The sequence below is a fragment of the Pseudophryne corroboree genome, chromosome 7, assembly GCF_028390025.1.
Source record: "Pseudophryne corroboree isolate aPseCor3 chromosome 7, aPseCor3.hap2, whole genome shotgun sequence".
Taxonomy (NCBI): Eukaryota; Metazoa; Chordata; class Amphibia; order Anura; family Myobatrachidae; genus Pseudophryne; species Pseudophryne corroboree.
The window spans coordinates 25,883,164-25,907,253 of NC_086450.1; the positions used below are offsets into that span (position 1 = coordinate 25,883,164).

At 47.8% G+C, this 24,090-nt stretch overlaps 1 protein-coding gene across 1 annotated transcript in view; it reads right to left on the reverse strand.

The window, feature by feature from the left end:
• The window catches only part of LMLN (leishmanolysin like peptidase), a 97,867-nt gene that overhangs the window by 70,205 nt on the left and 3,572 nt on the right, over window positions 1-24,090 (reverse strand). Inside the window, exons 2-7 of the mRNA XM_063932540.1 lie at window positions 21,788-21,885; window positions 8,517-8,547; window positions 8,081-8,163; window positions 7,853-7,970; window positions 6,702-6,880; window positions 5,292-5,397 (exon numbers count right to left, since the gene is read on the reverse strand). Coding sequence (XP_063788610.1) covers window positions 5,292-5,397; window positions 6,702-6,880; window positions 7,853-7,970; window positions 8,081-8,163; window positions 8,517-8,547; window positions 21,788-21,885 — 615 coding nt within the window. The remainder of the gene's footprint in view (window positions 1-5,291; window positions 5,398-6,701; window positions 6,881-7,852; window positions 7,971-8,080; window positions 8,164-8,516; window positions 8,548-21,787; window positions 21,886-24,090) is intronic.

The following is a 24,090-nucleotide window of genomic DNA, read 5'->3' on the forward strand; positions in this document are numbered from 1 at the left end:
CACTCCCCTTCTCATACACTGTATCCTGTGCCTCCTGTATCATATACAGTGTTATATATCACTCCCCTTCTCATACACTGTATCCTGTGCCCTCCTGTATCATATACAGTGTTATATATCACTCCCATTCTCATACACTGTATCCTGTGCCTCCTGTATCATATACAGTGTTATATATCACTCCCCTTCTCATACATTGTATCCTGTGCCCCCTGTATCATATACAATGTTATATATCACTCCCCTTCTCATACACTGTATCCTGTGCCTCCTGTATCATATACAATGTTATATATCACTCCCATTCTCATACACTGTATACTGTGCCCTCCTGTATCATATACAATGTTATATATCACTCCCATTCTCATACACTGTATCCTGTGCCTCCTGTATCATATACAGTGTTATATATCACTCCCATTCTCATACACTGTATCCTGTGCCTCCTGTATCATATACAGTGTTATATATCACTCCCATTCTCATACACTGTATCCTGTGCCTCCTGTATCATATACAGTGTTATATATCACTCCCATTCTCATACACTGTATCCTGTGCCTCTGTATCATATACAGTGTTATATATCACTCCCATTCTCATACACTGTATCCTGTGCCTCCTGTATCATATACAATGTTATATATCACTGCCATTCTCATACACTGTATCCTGTGCCTCCTGTATCATATACAGTGTTATATATCACTCCCATTCTCATGCACTGTATCCTGTGCCTCCTGCATCATATACAGTGTTATATATCACTCCCATTCTCATACACTGTATCCTGTGCCTCCTGTATTATATACAGTGTTATATATCACTCCCATTCTCATACACTGTATCCTGTGCCTCCTGTATCATATACAGTGTTATACATATCACTCCCCTTCTCATACACTGTATCCTGTGCCTCCTGTATCATATACAATGTTATATATCACTCCCATTCTCATACACTGTATACTGTGCCCTCCTGTATCATATACAGTGTTATACATATCACTCCCATTCTCATACACTGTATCCTGTGCCTCCTGTATCATATACAGTGTTATATATCACTCCCATTCTCATACACTGTATCCTGTGCCTCCTGTATCATATACAGTGTTATATATCACTCTCATTCTCATACACTGTATACTGTGCCTCCTGTATCATATACAGTGTTATATCACTCCCATTCTCATACACTGTATCCTGTGCCTCCTGTATCATTACAGTGTTATATATCACTCCCCTTCTCATACATTGTATCCTGTGCCTCCTGTATCATATACAGTGTTATACATATCACTCCCATTCTCATACACTGTATCCTGTGCCTCCTGTATCATATATAGTGTTATACATATCACTCCCATTCTCATACACTGTATCCTGTGCCTCCTGTATCATATACAGTGTTATATATCACTCCCATTCTCATACACTGTATCCTGTGCCTCCTGTATCATATACAGTGTTATATATCACTCCCCTTCTCATACACTGTATCCTGTGCCTCCTGTATCATATACAGATGTATATATCACTCCCCTTCTCATACACTGTATCCTGTGCCTCCTGTATCATATACAGTGTTATATATCACTCCCATTCTCATACACTGTATTCTGTGCCTCCTGTATCATATACAGATGTATATATCACTCCCCTTCTCATACACTGTATCCTGTGCCTCCTGTATCATATACAGTGTTATACATATCACTCCCCTTCTCATACACTGTATCCTGTGCCTCCTGTATCATATACAGTGTTATATATCACTCCCATTCTCATACACTGTATCCTGTGCCTCCTGTATCATATACAGTCTTATATATCACTCCCATTGTCATACACTGTATCCTGTGCCTCCTGTATCATATACAATGTTATATATCACTCCCCTTCTCATACACTGTATCCTGTGCCTCCTGTATCATATACAGTGTTATAGATCACTCCCCTTCTCATACACTGTATCCTGTGCCTCCTGTATCATATACAGTGTTATATATCACTGCCATTCTCATACACTGTATCCTGTGCCTCCTGTATTATATACAGTGTTATATATCACTCCCATTCTCATACACTGTATCCTGTGCCCTCCTGTATCATATACAGTGTTATATATCACTCCCATTCTCATACACTGTATCCTGTGCCCTCCTGTATCATATACAATGTTATATATCACTCCCATTCTCATACACTGTATCCTGTGCCTCCTGTATCATATACAGTGTTATATATCACTCCCATTCTCATACACTGTATCCTGTGCCTCCTGTATCATATACAGTGTTATATATCACTGCCATTCTCATACACTGTATCCTGTGCCTCCTGTATCATATACAGTGTTATATATCACTCCCCTTCTCATACACTGTATCCTGTGCCTCCTGTATCATATACAGTGTTATATATCCCTCCCCTTCTCATACACTGTATCCTGTGCCTCCTGTATCATATACAGTGTTATATATCACTCCCCTTCTCATACACTGTATCCTGTGCCTCCTGTATCATATACAGTGTTATACATATCACTCCCCTTCTCATACACTGTATCCTGTGCCTCCTGTATCATATACAGTGTTATATATCACTCCCCTTCTCATACACTGTATCCTGTGCCCTCCTGTATCATATACAGTGTTATATATCACTCCCATTCTCATACACTGTATCCTGTGCCTCCTGTATCATATACAGTGTTATATATCACTCCCCTTCTCATACATTGTATCCTGTGCCCCCTGTATCATATACAATGTTATATATCACTCCCCTTCTCATACACTGTATCCTGTGCCTCCTGTATCATATACAATGTTATATATCACTCCCATTCTCATACACTGTATACTGTGCCCTCCTGTATCATATACAATGTTATATATCACTCCCATTCTCATACACTGTATCCTGTGCCTCCTGTATCATATACAGTGTTATATATCACTCCCATTCTCATACACTGTATCCTGTGCCTCCTGTATCATATACAGTGTTATATATCACTCCCATTCTCATACACTGTATCCTGTGCCTCCTGTATCATATACAGTGTTATATATCACTCCAATTCTCATACACTGTATCCTGTGCCTCCTGTATCATATACAGTGTTATATATCACTCCCATTCTCATACACTGTATCCTGTGCCTCCTGTATCATATACAATGTTATATATCACTGCCATTCTCATACACTGTATCCTGTGCCTCCTGTATCATATACAGTGTTATATATCACTCCCATTCTCATGCACTGTATCCTGTGCCTCCTGTATCATATACAGTGTTATATATCACTCCCATTCTCATACACTGTATCCTGTGCCTCCTGTATTATATACAGTGTTATATATCACTCCCATTCTCATACACTGTATCCTGTGCCTCCTGTATCATATACAGTGTTATACATATCACTCCCCTTCTCATACACTGTATCCTGTGCCTCCTGTATCATATACAATGTTATATATCACTCCCATTCTCATACACTGTATACTGTGCCCTCCTGTATCATATACAGTGTTATACATATCACTCCCATTCTCATACACTGTATCCTGTGCCTCCTGTATCATATACAGTGTTATATATCACTCCCATTCTCATACACTGTATCCTGTGCCTCCTGTATCATATACAGTGTTATATATCACTCTCATTCTCATACACTGTATACTGTGCCTCCTGTATCATATACAGTGTTATATCACTCCCATTCTCATACACTGTATCCTGTGCCTCCTGTATCATTACAGTGTTATATATCACTCCCCTTCTCATACATTGTATCCTGTGCCTCCTGTATCATATACAGTGTTATACATATCACTCCCATTCTCATACTGTATCCTGTGCCTCCTGTATCATATACAGTGTTATATATCACTCCCATTCTCATACACTGTATCCTGTGCCTCCTGTATCATATAGTGTTATATCTCACTCCCATTCTCATACACTGTATCCTGTGCCTCCTGTATCATATACAATGTTATATATCACTCCCCTTCTCATACACTGTATCCTGTGCCCTCCTGTATCATATACAGTGTTATATATCACTCCCATTCTCATACACTGTATCCTGTGCCTCCTGTATCATATACAGTGTTATATATCACTCCCATTCTCATACACTGTATCCTGTGCCTCCTGTATCATATACAATGTTATATATCACTCCCCTTCTCATACACTGTATCCTGTGCCTCCTGTATCATATACAGTGTTACATATCACTCCCCTTCTCATACACTGTATCCTGTGCCTCCTGTATCATATACAGTGTTATCTATCACTCCCATTCTCATACACTGTATCCTGTGCCTCCTGTATCATATACAGTGTTATATATCACTCCCATTCTCATACACTGTATCCTGTGCCTCCTGTATCATATACAGTGTTATATATCACTCCCATTCTCATACACTGTATCCTGTGCCTCCTGTATCATATACAGTGTTATATATCACTCCCATTCTCATACACTGTATCCTGTGCCTCCTGTATCATATACAGTGTTATATATCACTCCCATTCTCATACACTGTATCCTGTGCCTCCTGTATCATATACAGTGTTATATATCACTCCCATTCTCATACACTGTATCCTGTGCCTCCTGTATCATATACAGTGTTATATATCACTCCCATTCTCATACACTGTATCCTGTGCCCTCCTGTATCATATACAGTGTTATATATCCCTGCCATTCTCATACACTGTATCCTGTGCCTCCTGTATCATATACAATGTTATATATCCCTGCCATTCTCATACACTGTATCCTGTGCCTCCTGTATCATATACAGTGTTATATATCACTCCCATTCTCATACACTGTATCCTGTGCCTCCTGTATCATATACAATGTTATATATCACTCCCATTCTCATACACTGTATCCTGTGCCTCCTGTATCATATACAGTCTTATATATCACTCCCATTCTCATACACTGTATCCTGTGCCTCCTGTATCATATACAATGTTATATATCACTCCCATTCTCATACACTGTATCCTGTGCCTCCTGTATCATATACAATGTTATATATCACTGCCATTCTCATACACTGTATCCTGTGCCTCCTGTATCATATACAATGTTATATCACTGTAATAACGATAAGTTGCCTATACGTGGCTACTGACACATGGCTACTGACGCACGGTCACGGCGCGGCTTATTTCCGCAGTAATCATTGCCGAGCAACGGCAAACATTCCAGCATTGTCCGAGCACAGAACCCACTTACCAAGGCATGAATAATTTCATGTTCCACAGTGGATAGCATGCCGGCAAACTCCTGAGGTTGTGTAGAAATCATGTTTGGACACAAGTTGGCATATCCAGCTATTGGTCTAACGGAAGAAACAAGGCTTGTAATAAACTGGATGTGAAGAACACAGGTAACACGTACGGCTATTACTCAGACACAATGAGGATCCTGCAATTCACATTCATTAGGTGCTGCCGGTATACTGCCCGCTGTGTATTTCTACTGGTGAGATTGGGCCAATCAGTAGTGCAGTACAGACCCATTGCTGGAACAGTCCCCATTTGCCTGAATGGAGTTGATAATTGGACATGTGACAGGCAAAGCAGCAGGCGGAGGATAAAAGACATTTACGGAACACAATCCCCAATAGTCAAAATAATAGGTCAGAAACCAACATGCCCCCCTACGGTGCTGAACGCATGGACCCAATGTACAGCTTGATGGACATCTGTGCCTATGTGTGCCAGGCAGGCCTGCGTGATCGTGCCAGTGGCGCTTCCACAGAGCTTGGTCACATCACTACCAGTCAGGACCAATCTCTGCTACCTCAAATCCCAACCCGGGATAATCTGTGCCACTGCTGGCTGGGTATCGCCAATACAGACCTGGCAATGGGTGGGATCTTCACAGAATACGTGTGGTAACGGGAAGGGCAGAGGTCACTGCACGTTATAGCTGGTAATGGAGATATATATTATCAGCAATATCTGTCTGCCAATAACACTGGTCACCTCCGTGTAACACGTGTCACAATGGGAGATATAATTAATATGCGGAGGCCATTTAATATTTAGGAGAAAGGCAGCCAATGTCAGGTATTATGGGGGTTATTCAGCTTTGAGCACATGTGCACTGCAAGGGGGGGGGGCAGATGTAACATGTGCAGAGAGAGTTAGATTTGGGTGGGTTATTTTGTTTCTGTGCAGGGTAAATACGGGCTGCTTTATTTTTACACTGCAATTTAGATTTCAGTTTGAACACACCCCACCCAAATCTAACTCTCTCTGCACATGTTGCATCTGCCCCACCTGCAGTGCACATGGTTCTGCCCATTAGTGTGATTTTTTGGTTTGCTAACACACCTGAATAAGGCCTGTGCACTGTATTACGCTGGCCTATACATGTATGCTTTCTATGAGAAACAAAAACACAGAAAGCCCCTGAACACTATTTTAAATAGCCCCGCCCATCTACATGTTCTCCACCAATGACTAATGACTACGGAAACATTCGCTCAATGTAAAAACAATTAGAGGTAACCTATAGCAGTAACGTGATTCAATGTCCGGCGGTATACGGTTGGGAACAGGACAGTAACAGTTTTGTCTCCATGGTAGCTGTGCTGAGGGTAGTGTAGCGGTGATGGAGCATGCCATGTTTTCCTACCTGTCCATTTCCGCTTCAAGCTGACAATATGCCGCATAAGCGACAATGTTCTCCTGGCTGCATCGCTCCGTGGTGATGGCACTGACATAAAGGACAAAGTCTGCATCACGAACACCTCCGCTGTCCGGGGGTCCCGAAGGGCCACAGTACTTTTCTGTGTCACTGCACAGCATGCATTGCTGAGTATGGAGAGGAAAATAGGATTTTATTGGGAATGCTTTATGATGAAAATGGTTGGATGGAGTCCGTATGGACATAGGGGATACATCTGTGAGACACATGATGACTGAGAGACCCCAAAAGAATCAAAGAACGGGCTAAACTCAGACTCAAACAACCTCCAGCCAGGCTCATATGTCTGCCATGGAAGCAATAGAAAGCTTGTACAACGCTTTAAAACAAATACACAACCAAACCGGAACGCAGAAGTAGAATTATATGCTCGCCCTGCACGCCAAATAGCCTGAAGTAATTTGCTGGAACAAATAATATATATTATGGAGAGACAAACAAATGTAACCACCAATAGTTACCATGACAGCTGCAAGAGTAGGATCAATGACTGGTGGGAAGGGACTGCGTGATTGGTGGGGCAGGAGCGTGTGATCGGTAGGACAGGACTGCGTGATTGGTGGGGCAAAAGCTTGTGATCGTTGACACAGGACTGTGTGATTGGTGGGGCAGGAGCGTGTGATCGGTAGGACAGGACTGCGCAATTAGTGGGGCAGAAGCGTGTGATCGTTGGCACAGGACTGCATGATTGGTGGGGCAGGAGCGTGTGATCGGTAGGACAGGACTGCGTGATTGGTGGGGCAGGAGTGTGTGATCGGTGGCACAGGACTGCGTGATTTGTGGGTCAGGAGCGTGTGATCGGTAGGACAGGACTGCGTGATTGGTGAGGCTGGAGCATGTGATCGGAGGGGCAGGACTGCGTGAACGGAGGGGCAGACGCCAGGTAATGGGTAACGTTGTGTTGGGATGACATGAAGGCAGAGTCACATTATATACTAATGGAAGAAGTGGTCCAGGCCCTTAAGGCTACATGAATGTGCTAAATCAGAGCAGCGGACAAATGAGAGGCGCCTATTCCCAGACATCTGGACAGCAGCAGATACTGTTAGGGGCCCGGAGAGACTGGAAAGGTCAGGTACCTGTAGGTGCTCCTCCGGGACTATGACTGGACCACACCTGGTGTGCTGGGCGCAGGCTCTGTGGCAGTACCTGTGAACGTCAGACTTTCTCCTCAGATACTGATTGTTTGCACATTGTCTTCATCACACAGGGAAAAGAAAAAGCAACAACAACAAATGACTTGTATGCAATATAACGACTTTATTACAATACAGCTAATTAGGAGCCCGGCAACAGGAGGAACTCACCTGCTCAGTAAAATAGAGCTGCTGGGTTTGCGCACTTGGAAGGTCTTCTGTAAATAGGATATCGCTTGTGGGAAGAGCTTGTTCTGTGAGACAGAGGACACGGGGCAATGTGGACCAATGCAGAAGAGCAGTCAGCTGGAATAACATTATTAGGGTAACACCACATAAGCCCTTGTTAGTGTGGGGCTTCACCTACATTAGTAGGGATTTACCACTTACTAGTGGCCTTATCACTTAAAGCCCAAACCACTGCCTAACAAGCCTGTATACCCCCAAAGCATCCTCCTAAACCTGCATCTCTCCAGATATCTGTGTGCAGCCCCAAAAAGGCTCCTGCAAGCATCAACGTTCTATAGAACTCTCAGAATCCCACAGGCGGAACCCCTAAATCCACAACTCCAAACCCCGCAGCCCACACCAAACGAATTTCACTTACTTTGACAAGTCTCCTCTTTGCCGGGACCAGGCTATAAAATACAAAGAGCAGAGGCATCAATCAGTACACGCGTTCTACTGTTAGAGACAACTGCAGATAAACTGAGGGTGAGCCGTGGTTATTAAACTACAACGGGCGACATAATCCCCCCGCATAATATCCAGCGGATAGTAAGACGCCAACAAGGCAATGTCTGTGCTGGATCCCTGACAATATATGGCCGGTATACCGATGATAAGTTGATCATTAATAAGTCAACCACTATTGGTCGTCATGGGAAAAAAGGTCGACACAGGTCCACATGATTTTTTACTTTTTCACACTTTACTGTCCACGTGGACTACGACTGGGAATAGTAACCTGTGCAGAGCGCAGCGGTAGTGGAGCGAGGCACTTTGTCTGCAGCATGGCGAGCTACACGAGCCACGGTGCACTAATTGGGGGTCTTGGCCATGTTACGGAGAAAATGACACCAAAAACATGAAAAGGTCCACATTTATGTATTGTGTCCCATATCAACTAATAGCGGTCAATAAAAGGACGGGATAAACCACCGTACATAGAAATGGATTATGGACATAACGGAGTACCCTGCACCAAAACACAGCAGAGGCGGCCATTCTCCGAACACGTTTTACACAGTCGGTAGGAAGTAGTGACACTGGTGAGGCATAAGGCAAAAAGTTCCCCATAGATGTCACTAATTACTCATGAATGGATAGGAGAAAGTTCATTTCCATTGATTTTGCCCATAAAATAATAAATAAAATAGTTAATATTTATTAACTAGTAATAATGTATAAATATCCCAACATCTGTTTTTTTTTAATGTAATATTTTTATTGAAAAGAAGTCGAATATGCTGATACAAGACAAACAGGAGATGATGACTCCAAAGAAATATCCAAAATCACATACAAGCTATCCCGTGGGGAATAACCAAATGTAACAACAACACGGATGCACATCATCAATATATTGTATGTAAATATCTGTCGACAACAATTTTTTACGTTTAAACAAAAAATAAGAGAAGAATAGGGGAGAAGAGACAAAGAAGAAGAGGAGAAGAGAGGGGGAGAGAAAGGGAAAGGGTGGGTGGGAGAAAGGGAGATCATCATAGGAGCATACAAGGTAGAGGCCGGGCGCAGGAGGGGAGACCTCCCAACTGTAAACTTTACATCCTGGTAGACGAGGGTATAGTATAGGTGAACCAAGGGTCCCAGATCTTCCTAAATTTCTCTGACCTATCCCGTAAGGAGGCCGTGATGTTCTCCATCATGGAGATATGCCAAATTTTGGCTATTAACATGCTCCTAGGGGGGGGGGGGAGTAGTTTTTTTCCAATTTTTAGCTATCACACATCTGGCAGCGTGTAGGATCTGGAGTACCAGGTTGCTCTCCTGGGAGTCTAGATTGGACAAAGGTAGGCCCAGAAGGGCCGACCAGGGACATAACGTTACTTGCGAGGAGAAAATGGAGCTAATGAGGGTTTCCACCTGAGACCAGAACGTGCAAATTTTGGGGCATGACCACCAGATGTGCAAAAAGTCTCCAATTTGACCACATCCACGCCAACACAATGGTGATGACCCAGGAAAAAACTTATGTAGTGTAGCAGGGACCCGATACCATCTAGTATAGACTTTATAGGAATTTTCCTTCACTAAGGAGGAAATTGAGGACTGAGCTACCTTTTGCCTAATAATTTCCCATGAGTCCTCTGCTGGGGGTGGGCCAAGGTCCTGTTCCCATTTACGCTCATGGGGAAGTATGTTCGCTGCCTTCAGAGAACGTAGTAAGCCATAAAGTATAGAAATAATACCCTGCCGCATGGGAGAATAAATACACAAACGTTCTAAGGGAGTAAGTTGACGTATGACTTGGGATTTTGAAAGGGAACTTAAGAAAGAACGAATTTGTAAATACTCATAAGATACAGGTTGGGGGATATTATATTTGTCACGTAGGGACTGAAGGGAGCGCCAGGAGGAGCCCTCTATGAAATCAAACACCAGTCCCGGACGTGGGCTCAAATGGAACCACAGGTGGGACCGTAAGGTGGAGCCAGGGGGGAAATCCTGATTGTCCCAAATGGAAGTGATGGGCGAAGGGAAAGTGGATAAACCGTAATGCCGAATGCAGAAACACCATAGGGAGCAGGTAAATTTAGTGGGAGAGGTGCACGCTTTCATTATCTGGGTTGGTCTGGTCGGCGCAAGTAGGGAAACCAAAGTGGAGACCCCGGCCGCCAGACGCTCGATACGGATCCAGGGTAGATGGGGCGCTGGGGAAAACCAGGCGACAGCCTGGCTCAGGTGAGTTGCGTGGTAGTATTTACGAATATCCGGCAGACCTCTGCCTCCAGATAGTGGATCACGTACTAGAGTAGAGATCCTAATTCTAGGAGGCTTACCAGACCATATAAATTTTAGGAAGAGTTTCTGCATTCGGCCCAGGGCCTCAGCGGGGATGCGTACGGGAATTGTTTGAATCAGATATAAGAGCCTGGGTAGGATGTTCATCTTTACTGAGACTATCCGTTCGAACCAGGCTATAATCTGCTTGTCCCAGACCCGAAGGTCCGACTCTATACACTTGAATAAAGCTGGGAAGTTCTCAGAGTATAGGGAGTCGTAGGAGTTCGTGATGAACACGCCTAGGTATTTAATTTTCTTGGGGCGCCAAGCAAAATTAAAGTTAGCAGCTAGGAGAGATCTGGTGTCCTCACTGAGATGTAGAGGGAGGGCCTCCGATTTGGAATAGTTAATACGATATCCCGAATAATGAGAATATGATGATAGGGTTTTAAATAGATTGGGGATAGAAATATTAGGTGAAGACAGAGTTAACAGAACATCATCTGCAAATAATGACAATTTGAACTCCTCGTTGCCAACACTAATGCCCTTAATATCAGGGTTAGCCCTAATCATGCACGCCAATGGTTCGATGGTCATAGCAAAGATTAATGGAGACAGAGGGCACCCCTGACGTGTACCGTTATTGATGTGAAAGAGGGGCGAGTCCTTACCATTAACCCTAACTCTGGCAGAGGGGTTGGAGTAGAGTGCCTGAATACCCTGAAGTAGGCTTCCTCCCAGGCCGAACCTACGTAAAGTGGCGAACATGAATGGCCACAATATTTTATCAAAAGCCTTCTCCGCGTCAAGCGAGAGAAGGACAGAGGGTAATTTATCTTTATTGATAAGATGGACCAAATCAATGGTTCTACGGGTATTGTCTCTAGCTTGTCGGCCTGGGATGAAGCCCACCTGGTCAGCGTGTATCAAACGTGGAAGAACTGGGTTTAGTCTTAGGGCGAGAATTTTGGCAAAGAGTTTGATGTCATTATTTAGTAACGAGATGGGGCGGTAGCTAGCACAGGAATTGGGGTCTTTCCCAGGTTTATGAATTAAAACTATCCTTGCCTCTAGTGCCCGGGGTGACATAGGATTACCTCTAAGGAAACCGTTGAAGAGTCTACAGAGATGGGGTAATAGGATCCCTTTAAATTTCTTGTAGTACATAATTGACATCCCGTCGGGGCCAGGGGCTTTACCAGATTTCTGAGTTTTAAGCGCACTATCTAACTCTTCCAAAGTTATCTCTGAGCTTAACTGAGAGACTGTCGTGCTACTTAGTGACGGTAGGTCACACTTATCTAAAAGGGATTCAATCCCCTCATGGAATCTCAGTGAAGACGACGAAGGGCCCGCCTCCGCGTTATACAATAGTTTATAGAATTCCTCGAATTCACCCAGGATGCGGTCAGGGTCATGTGTTAGTGTTCCCTGTTTGGTGCGAATAGATAGAATATTTTTTGAGGAGATCTGAGCCCTCAGTTTCCTGGCCAAAATTTTATCTGCTTTATCCCCTTTTTCGTAATAAATCTGGTTAAGGCGTCTAAGGCATTGTTCAGTCTTATGAGATAGCAATATATTAAGTTCACCCCTGACTTTAAGTAGTTTATCTAAATCGGCCGGGTTTAGAGAAGATTTATGGACCTCCTCCAGATGGTGGAGTTGGTCAGAGAGTTCAGATATCTTTTGGGAGCGTTGTTTGGTGAGTCTGGCCGCAATTTGAATAAAATGGCCTCTAAGGACCGCTTTATGCGCCTCCCACAGGGTCATGTCTGATATACCAGGGGTTTGGTTTTCATTAAAGTAATCTTTCAAAGCCTGAGTGATTTGTTGCGGCACCTCGAACTGTTGAAGAAGGGCATCATTAAGAGACCAAGAGGGAGGGGAGAGGGTGCGTGCCAGTCCAGACAAAGATAAGGATATTGGGGCATGGTCGGACCATGTGATTGGGTGGATACAGCATTTCTGGATTCGGGAGGTGAGGTCTCTACTTACCATGATCATATCAATTCTGGTGTATAGATTATGCACTGGGGAATAGAATGTGTAATCTTTAACTAAGGGGTCAACAACCCTCCAGGAGTCGAATAGTAAGTGATTTTTAAGTAGGGACTGCAGGGCTCGGGAATTGCGGGTATGTGTCCGGGCCTGGGACGCTGGTAGGGAACTAGAGCGATCAAGGCTATGATGGAGTATAGTGTTGAAATCTCCTGCCATTAAAATGTCGCCTTTCCTACACTGAGTGATTTTAGAGTCTAGAGAGGCGAAAAACGAGGCTTGATTAACATTGGGAGCGTAGATATTGACCAGGGTGATGGGGACACTATTAAGCTTGCCTACTATAATGAGGAACCTTCCGCGCTTGTCCCTAACAATTTTTTCTGATTCTAAATGTAGATGGGCGGGGATCAATATGGCAACCCCTCTTTTCTTCTGAGAGTGGTCACAGGCATGTATGGCAACAGGATGGCGTCTAGAACGTAGTTCAGGGTGGGACGTTCCTCTAAAATGTGTCTCCTGGAGGAACACCAGATCTCCCCCTACTTGTTTCAAAAAGAGAAATAATTTGGTCCTCTTTTGGGGGCTATTGAGACCCTTCACATTATAGGATATTACGCTAACAGACATGACCGTACAGGTAGAAGCAAAACTCTAATGGCCCTAAGAGCCCATTGATGATCTCCCTGGGGGAAGGGGGGAGGAGGAAAAATAAGAGGTAGAGAAAGAGGAAGAACAAAGAAGGGTAGTAACATAAAGAACAATACAAAATGAAAAGCAATGAACATGTATAATATACCGAGCCAATGACCCATTGTACGGGTCTGAAGGTTTGAGCTCCCGTATGGGGTATTAAGGGAGAGGGGTTCTCCCCTATGCTCAAAACTGACTATAATGGCTCGGTGGGGGGTATGGCTCCGAGTATCAGGGGGCCCACCGGCCAATCAGGTAGGGGGGGGGCGACCAGGGGGGTCACAACCTCAAATAAACTTAATAAACCATTTTTGAATCTTATGAACACAGAGAACATATGCTCAGTTATATGAGCACAGTGGAACAAAGGAACCCGTAAACCTCTAAGTTAATATGCATAACAGTGGAAAATGACATGTAGTAACCCGATCTTGCAGCTGTGAAGAAATGTTCACGGAGGGTCGTGTCTCGCGGAAGTTTTTGTCGGGACTGTCAGCCACAGGCGTCGGGGCGCCCGCTGTGGGAGAGGTGAGACTGGAGAGCGTTGAAGAGCTGGAGCTTCCCGCGGGGAGACAGGTTTATCCGACTTCGGGGGAGAGAGGTTAAGTCTCAACAGAAGCCGGTGGGCCTCCTCCTTAGAACGTGCCAGCAGATTCTTCCCATCACGTTGCACAATGAGAGCAAAAGGGAAACCCCATCTGTAACGGATTTGGTTGTCCCTGAGGATTTGGGTGTACTCCCGCAAGTCGAAGCGCCTCTTAAGAGTGGTAGGGGATAGGTCCTGAAACACCATTAACTTATGCGTGTCGAACAAACACAAGTCTCTATTCCGGGCCGCTGTTAGGATTTTTTCCTTGGTTTTAAAGTAGTGACACCGTAAGACTACGTCTCTTGGAGGGGACGAAGTCGGGGGTTTTTGGCGCAAGGCCCGGTGAGCCCTGTCCAGAAGGAACTGCTCGCGCGGGACGTCCGGGAGGAGGTGTTGGAAAAATCTGAGGAGGAAATCCTCCAATTGTGTTGGCTCCACCGACTCCGGTATGCATTTAATACGTAGGTTATTACGTCGTGCGCGATTATCTGCGTCTTCCTGTTGGTCTTGGAGCCGGTAAATATCTTCCTGCATAACGTGGACTGAATGTTCCAATTCTTGCTGGAAGGAAATGACTTCATCAATTTTTTGTTCAGTATCGTTAGTACGGGCCCCGAGATCAGATATCTCCGCCTTGAGCCCCGAGATGGCGTTATGGATCTCCGAATGAAAAGCTTGTTTCAGTGATTTCATCTCCGCCAGGATAGAGGAAATGCCATCTTTCATGGAGGGGTCTGGGGCAGATGAGTCTTCCTCCGATTCCGAAACCGGGGCGGGAGTAGGGGCGGCCGGTACTTTAGTGGAACTGGATTTCATCTTAGAAATAAAGGAGGAGATTTCCGCAGAGGACGTATTTTTCTTGGATTTAGACTTAGACATGGTGTGTGACAGACCCGGAGCTAGGAGAGGTCATAGGGCATAGCTGAGTAATAGCATAAATAGTTACTGATCCATCATGAGGTAGAGGTTGAGAATTCACAAGGAAAAGACCACCGTGGTCGCACCCATAGGCATTCAGCAGCACATTTCTCTGCTAGATAGCAACATAGTAGGCTGGAGTATAAAGTATAAAGCAGGTGCAGTTGCAGGGAGAGGTCAGGAGATGGCGCTCCCGGGCTTGTAAAAATGTAAAACAGAAAAATCCAGCACAGAAGGGAAGTATCAGGTAGCTTCAGTAAATGATATGAAAATTTAATGCTGGGGGGGGGGTGTTATAACATATATAGGACCCCTATATGGTGAGAGGGTGGTACTCTTCTTTGGCCTAGTTGCACCTTAAGGCAATGGGGGGGGGGGAGAGAGCAGACGCCCCTATCCGTGCGGGTAGTCGAGCAGGGCTCCCCAGCGGCCGAGCGTAATTGATAATGATAATGCCCCCGAGAAGGGTTATTTGAGCGCAGGCTTGGGGCTGAGGGTCAGACCCAGAGAGAGGCCGACGTGGGAGCCGTGGCGCTGCTGTGCTGTGTCACCCTCCGGCACCCAGCTCGGAGTGTCCAGCCGTGGGCGCCTGCCGGCGTCAGGCGCGGGCAACGGTGGGGGAGAGAGTGCGATGGGGGATCAGCTCACCTCTGTGTGCGGTGGAGGTCGCCGGGTCCCGAGTCCCCAGCTCCGTCACCGGGACCGAGATCTAAAATGGCCGCCGCCTCCGGAGCGTCGTATCCCCGGCGTCTGCTCTCCGGCCCGCTCTCCGCTCCTCCGCAGCCTCCCCTGTCCCGCTGGTATGAGGGAGTGTGTGTCAGCTCCCAGGGGATCCACGTCCGGGCACTTTGGGGACGGGGCTGAAGCTCCGTAAGGTCCGCCGCCAGAGGATCCGAAATTTAGGCCCCGGCTTTTAGGTGGAGGGTAGGCCGCAACCCGCAGGAGCCGGTAAACCGGCTCCCCGATTCCGCAGCACTACCCCACCAACGATGAGTGTTCCCTCTGTCAGGGGGAACACGTTTAGAGGGCTCTTCCCGGGCAGGGATTGGATTTTAGGGGCAAAAACTCCTTAAACTCAGGGGAGCTCATAGAGTGTGCTGCCTATCCGTTCAGCCTCCAGGCCACGCCCCCCAACATCTGTTTTGTTATTAATCTTAATGGCAGGAACCCCAAATATGAGCCTATTTTCCAGTTCAAGGACTTGGGAAAGGGGGTGGGGGGGAGCAGTATAAAGCCTCCTGAAGAGCAGAAAAACTGCCCATAGCTAGTGTTCATTCTAGCACCCTGCACCTTTCAAATCCTGTGCAGTTCCTCTTTCCTGCCTGGGGTGTCGCTCTCTGCTCTGGTGCGTCTCAGCACACTCTGGTCTGTATCAAAGCACTGAGTAACAGATCAGAGGTGGTCATTCCGAGTTGTTCGCTCGCAAGCTGCTTTTAGCAGCTTTGCACAAGCTAAGCCGACGCCTACTGGGAGTGCATCTTAGCATAGTAAAATTGCGAACGAAAGATTAGCAGAATTGCGAATAGACACTTCTTAGCAGTTTCTGAGTAGCTCCACACTTACTCGGCAACTGCGATCAGTTCAGTCAGTTTCGTTCCTGGTTTGACGTCACAAACACACCCAGTGTTCGCCCAGACACTCCTCCGTTTCTTCAGACACTCCCGCGTTTTTCCCAGAAACTGCAGCGTTTTTTCACACACACCCATAAAATGGCCTGTTTCCGCCCAGAAACACCCACTTCCTGTCAATCACGTAACGATCACCAGAACGAAGAAAAAACCTCGTAATGCTGTGAGTAAAATACCTAACTGCATAGCAAACTTACTTGGCGCAGTCGCACTGCGGACATTGGGCATGCGCATTAGCGACTAATCGCTCCGTTGTGAAAAAAAAATAACGAGCGATCAACTCGGAATGACCACCAGAGTGTGCTGAGAAGCACCAGAGCAAAGAGCGACACCCCAGGCAGGAAAGAGGAACTGCACGGATTTTAAAAGGTGCAGGCTGCTAGAATGAACACGACATAGCAACCAATAACGTACATTCTATAACGTGATAAGCAGAAGCTGAAGGCAACGTCACTTTTTAGAAGGCTTGACACAGCTCCCCTGCAAGGCCCACGCTTGCCAGAAACATCCCTGTAACAAACCCCCTGTACAGCAGCACCCCGTCATATTTTTATTTTATTTAAGTCCAGCAACAGTGTGGAAAGGCACGTGCCGTTACGTGGGAGGGGGGCAAAGGGGAACCAGTCATTGTCGTGGGGTGCAGTGCGCTGAGGGAACTGATACAGTTTGGCCATCGCCTGCATGTCCCTGACTGCACGGCTGCCGATGTTGGGCGGGCGGCGGCCATCTTGTGGATGGCTCAGGATGCATCATTGAATAAAACGAATAATCACGCGGCAGCGACAGGTAGGCACTGCTGGTATACAGTATATAATAACGCCCGAGTCAGATATGCCGAGCGCAGAGGCAATCACACGTAGCAGGCGTTTCCCTCTGCGACAGAGGAGGGAGAGCAAGTCTGTGGCGGATGTGACATTAATATACTCTGTGCTGCTTTAGGAGACAGGCGCCACTAATTCTGGTCCCAAAAATGCTAAAAGACACTACACAATGTGACGGAGGAAAAAGGAAAGGGTCATTCCACGCATGACACCCACCGACTCGGATTTTCAGGATACTTTGTACACTCTAGGCCTCATAGTTTTTGAGATATATAGGGGGTCAAAGTTTTGAAAAATTGCTGGGAAATGCCACTCCTGATGTTCTGTTTTTTTTTTTGAGGTGTATCTGGAAAAAAAACATCTCAGGGCCTGATCCACGTATCGCCATCATCTCAAGGCCTGATCCACGTACCGCTATCATCTCAGGGCCTGATCCACGTATCGCCATCATCTCAAGGCCTGATCCACGTACCGCCATCATCTCAGGGCCTGATCCACGTATCGCCATCATCTCAAGGCCTGATCCACGTACCGCCATCATCTCAGGGCCTGATCCACGTATCGCCATCATCTCAGGGCCTGATCCACGTATCGCCATCATCTCAGGGCCTGATCCACGTATCGCCATCATCTCAGGGCCTGATCCACGTATCGCCATCATCTCAGGGCCTGATCCACGTACCGCCATCATCTCAGGGCCTGATCCACGTATCGCCATCATCTCAGGGCCTGATCCACGTATCGCCATCATCTCAGGGCCTGATCCACGTATCGCCATCATCTCAAGGCCTGATCCACGTACCGCCATCATCTCAGGGCCTGATCCACGTATCGCCATCATCTCAGGGCCTGATCCACGTATCGCCATCATCTCAGGGCCTGATCCACGTATCGCCATCATCTCAGGGCCTGATCCACGTATCGCCATCATCTCAGGGCCTGATCCACGTATCGCCATCATCTCAGGGCCTGATCCACGCATCGCCATCATCTCAGGGCCTGATATCGCCATCATCTGAGGGCCTGATCCACGCATCGCCATCATCTCAGGGCCTGATATCGCCATCATCTCAGGGCCTGATCAACGTATCGCCATCATCTCAGGGCCCGATCCACGTATCGCCATCATCTCAGGGCCTGATCAACGTATCGCCATCATCTCAGGGCCTGATATCGCCATCATCTCGGCCTGATATCGCCATCATCTCAGGGCCTGATCCACGCATCGCCATCATCTCATTTCAAATTAAAAATGTCAGGATTTGGCTCACAAGCCCTGGTACACAATCCCCTCCCCAACCCACAATAACTAAGTAGGCACTTTGAATTATTTTTAGCTGGCCAATAGTGTAATTTTCGGGGTGAAAGAGTGCAAAGTGACAGAATTTGGGGTTCAAAGTATGTGACAGGTATTTTGGGGTGCTTTATGAGTGGGACAAATGTTTTGGCTTTCAGGTGGGAGTAGTCAGTGTATTTCCACCCATTTTTATGTCCCTCAAATTTAATGAGAACACTTATTTTGCTGAAAACCCCCCAGCTTTGATCATTTTGTATAAATGCGGGTCTGCGTTGCATAGGAGGCACCCCTCCTGCAATCGGTCACAATGAATGAATAGTAACAGGCGTGAGTATGTGGATCTGTGTTGGGAAAGCATGGCTGCAGTACCACCGCCATCAATGAGGGACGGCAGAATGGAGGTGTGTGTCCCTTCAGTATGCTGGCACACCGGCCTCTGTGAGAACCGCCATTTATCCCCAGGTATTAGAGCCATGAGTCCTTGGCTGCGGGCAGAAGATATATGGCCCAGGTGCTGTGGGGGGACCTTGCGGGTTCACTCTCGCTGTTCTGGCTACAGAAATGGTTAATAAGTGGATGCTGCTGTAATAATTATCCACCTACATAACACGAGTTACCAGAGCAGAGACCAGGCTATTGTATTCCTCTCGGACAGGATGCCGGCTGTCAGTGTCCCAGAATGCAAAGCAGCGGGGCGAGCACTACGAGTCACACAGTGTACAATATCCTCACCTCCCCAGAATGAGAGCTGTAGCCAGTCTTCACATAACATACGCAAGTCTACGCTGCTCCTGGGTTTTACTGATTTATATCATCCACAAAGGATAAATCGCTGGAGACACACACTGGAGAAAATCCCAGAATTCTGATTTTGTTTTACAGGAAAGGTGGTGTGGGAGGTGTGTGTGTGTGTGTGGGGGGGGGGGGGGGGGGGGGGGGGTCACCTGTTGATGGGCAGTGGGCCTATTCTTAACATGCAAAAGAAGCAACATTAACATTACATTTTATGACCTGGGAATTAGAAGAATATACGGGCCGGCAATGAATGGGGCGTAAACCACAATTCAGATTATTTGTGGTGGGAATGATTGCATAAACTAGTGGTGTGACACGGCCTACATGGTAGCGCCATGTATGCGTCATATGGGGGATTGTATACCAGGGGGCACCCACAAAGTTATGTAGTTCCTCTGGCACACTACTGGGGGGGTATACAGTGGTCTGCAATGATACCCCAACTCACGCCCTCCTCTCCTCACCCCGCTGTGGGCAGTAATACTCCGCTCTACAGTCTCAGTCTGATGAGCTAACAGTCCCCACTGCAATCGTCAGACAAGCAAAGCGCCCGTTATGCTGCCCACCGTCCTACCCTGCATGTACCATACTGTATCATTCTATAATCCTGCCGAATTCTCACCAAACATACAATATTTCTGCATGTAAATGCTACCCACTACATAACTGCTAATTACACAATAAAACAAAGTAAACGTTAATGGAGGTCACTCAGATCTGATCGCTGGGGTGCGTTTTCTACTGCCCTGCGATCAGATAGTCGCCGCCTACAGGGGGGGGGGGGGTTAAATCGCTGTGCAGGTGTGCGATCGCATGTGTAGCAGAGCTGCACAAACTGATTTTATGCAGTCTCTGCGCAGCCAGAACCTACTCTTCCCGTGCAATTGTTTCCTGCTGATCGGAGCCGGAGCCGACGTCACACCCCCTCCCTGAAAACTCCTGAGGCCGCCTGCGTTTTCCCGGACACTCCCGGAAAACGGTCAGTTGACACCCACAAACGGCCTCTTCCTGTCAATCATCTTGCGTTCGGGTTTTTCCCATCATCCCCGTCGCTAGGCGCCAATGCCCACTGCTGTTGTGCGACGCGCCGACGCACTGATGTGAAAAGGCACAGCAGCGATCAGATGTGAATTAGGCCCAATGTCGGAACTTTCTAACATCTATCCTGACACAGTTATGCTTTCAGGGCATGATGGGATGTATAGTTCCACAGCAGCTGCAGGGGCATGTGTGAAATACCCCTACTTTAACCCTTACATCTGTATAAAACGAACAATAAAAATAAAATAAACCTTAAATCAATAATAGCTATGGTGGGCCAGAGGTCACTGATCTTCTCCCGATGGCTGTGACAGTCATGTGACTTCTGGGTCATACATCTGATTCTCCGCAGTTCAGGCGAGTGTTTCTTACCTATCCCTAATTCTTAGCCCTCCCTAGTGATGGGATGTGTGTAAAAACATGACATCCTATTGTAAAATTAAGTATAAATAAATATTCTTTGAAAGCAAAAAACTGAAGCGCCATTTACTAATTTTGTGCGAGAGTAAAAGCAAGACTGAGCGTGACAGGATAAGGCGATGAGAGTCTAGATTTGCTGTGACTTGGAATAAAAGCTGTGATTGGAGAAACAGGTTGTGGGAGGTTCCTCTGAGTCACTTGATACAGGTGAGCCAGGGTGTCCACAGGGCCGGAGACATAACTTTATATATAAATGACAGTCACAGTGGTCACATGGCCCCACATACCACATAGATTGGCTCCTGCGATCACCAACACTGATTGAGTCACATGAGATGGGACAGAGATTGCAGCCTGACAGGACCGGGGCAGCTCCAGAGAACCCACAAAATAGAACCATGGGGGTAATTCTGAGTTGATCGCAGCAGCACGTTTTTAGCAGTTGGGCAAAACCATGTGCACTGCAGGTGGGGCAGATGTAACATGTGCAGAGAGAGAGAGAGTTAGATTTGGGTGGGTTATATTGTTTCTGTGCAGGGTAAATACTGGCTGCTTTAACTCTCTCTGCACATGTTACATCTGCCCACCCTGCAGTGCACATGGTTTTACCCAACTACTAACAAATTTGCTGCTGCGATCAACTCAGAATTAGGCCCCATGTGCTTGATTTCACACACGTACCAAGGGGCAATAATATTCAGTACTCACTCGTCAATGCTAGCGTCATGCTCAGTCTTAACCCGCAGATGCTGATCTGTTTGTCGTTTCAAAACGTGGTTCGTTCTTTGGTGAACTTTATAGATAACCTAATAGAAGAGTAAGAGAACAGTGCAGTGGTATAAAGCTACTTCATATGAGGTTGGAAAATTCCCAGATTACAGGCAGGCAGGTACTGCACTGCGACAGTGAATAGCATTCTGGAGGGTGGGGGCAGTACAGAAACGCATCTGGTGGGTGGAGATGCTATGCTAATAAGGGGGTGGAGGTCGGAAGACAACCCTGATGAAGGTGTGGTACTGTGCATCACTGAAGGGAGGGGGTACTGTGCGTCACCGAGAAGGAGGGGAGGGGGGACTGTGCGTCACCGAGGAGGAGGGGGTACTGTGCATCACTGAAGGGAGGGGAGGGGGGACTGTGCATCACTGAAGGGGAGGGGGTACTGTGCGTCACCGAGGAGGAGGTACTGTGCGTCACCGAGGAGGAGGGGAGGGGGTACTGTGCGTCACCGAGGAGGAGGGGAGGGGGTACTGTGTGACACCGAGGAGGAGGGGAGGGGGTACGGTGTGTCACCGAGGAGGAGGGGAGGGGGTACGGTGTGTCACCGAGGAGGAGGGGAGGGGGTACGGTGTGTCACCGAGGAGGAGTGGAGGGGGTACTGTGTGTCACCGAGGAGGAGGGGAGGGGGGTACTGTGTGTCACCGAGGAGGAGGGGAGGGGGTACTGTGTGTCACCGAGGAGGAGGGGAGGGGGTACTGTGTGTCACTGAGGAGGAGGGGAGGGGGTACTGTGTGTCACTGAGGAGGAGGGGAGGGGGTACGGTGTGTCACCGAGGAGGAGGGGAGGGGGTACTGTGTGACACCGAGGAGGAGGGGAGGGGGTATGGTGTGTCACTGAGGAGGAGGGGAGGGGGTACGGTGTGTCACCGAGGAGGAGGTAGGGGGTACTGTGTGTCACTGAGAAGGAAGGGAGGGTACTCTGGGTCAGTGAGGAGGAGGGGGGAGGTACTCTGGGTCAGTGAGGAGGAGGGGGGAGGTACTCTGGGTCAGTGAGGAGGAGGGGGGAGGTACTCTGGGTCAGTGAGGAGGAGGGGGGAGGTACTCTGGGTCAGTGAGGAGGAGGGGGGAGGTACTCTGGGTCAGTGAGGGGGGGTATTCTGGGTCACTGAGGAGGGGGGAGGTACTCTGGGTCAGTGAGGAGGAGGTACTCTGGGTCAGTGAGGAAGAGGGGGGAGGTACTCTGGGTCAGTGATGAGGAGGGGGAAGGTACTCTGGGTCAGTGAGGAGGAGGAGGGGGGAGGTACTCTGGGTCAGTGAGGAGGAGGAGGGGGGGAGGTACTCTGGGTCAGTGAGGAGGAGGAGGGGGGAGGTACTCTGGGTCAGTGAGGAGGAGGAGGGGGGAGGTACTCTGGGTCAGTGAGGAGGAGGAGGGGGGAGGTACTCTGGGTCAGTGAGGAGGCGGGGGGAGGTACTCTGGGTCAGTGAGGAGGAGGGGGGAGGTACTCTGGGTCAGTGAGGAGGAGAGGGGAGGTACTCTGGGTCAGTGAGGAGGAGGGGGGAGGTACTCTGGGTCAGTGAGGAGGAGGGGGGAGGTACTCTGGGTCAGTGAGGAGGGGGGAGGTACTCTGGGTCAGTGAGGAGGGGGGAGGTACTCTGGGTCAGTGAGGAGGAGGTGGGGGGAGGTACTCTGGGTCAGTGAGGAGGAGGTGGGGGGAGGTACTCTGGGTCAGTGAGGAGGAGGGGGGAGGTACTCTGGGTCAGTGAGGAGGAGGAGGGGGGAGGTACTCTGGATCAGTGAGGAGGAGGGGGAGGTACTCTGGGTCAGTGAGGAGGAGGGGGGAGGTACTCTGGGTCAGTGATGAGGAGGGGGGAGGTACTCTGGGTCAGTGATGAGGAGGGGGGAGGTACTCTGGGTCAGTGATGAGGAGGGGGGAGGTACTCTGGGTCAGTGAGGAGGAGGAGGGGGGAGGTACTCTGGGTCAGTGAGGAGGAGGAGGGGGGAGGTACTCTGGGTCAGTGAGGAGGAGGAGGGGGGAGGTACTCTGGGTCAGTGAGGAGGAGGAGGGGGGAGGTACTCTGGGTCAGTGAGGAGGAGGGGGGGGGAGGTACTCTGGGTCAGTGAGGAGGAGGGGGGAGGTACTCTGGGTCAGTGAGGAGGAGGGGGGAGGTACTCTGGGTCTGTGAGGAGGAGAGGGGAGGTACTCTGGGTCAGTGAGGAGGAGGGGGGAGGTACTCTGGGTCAGTGAGGAGGGGGGAGGTACTCTGGGTCAGTGAGGAGGGGGGAGGTACTCTGGG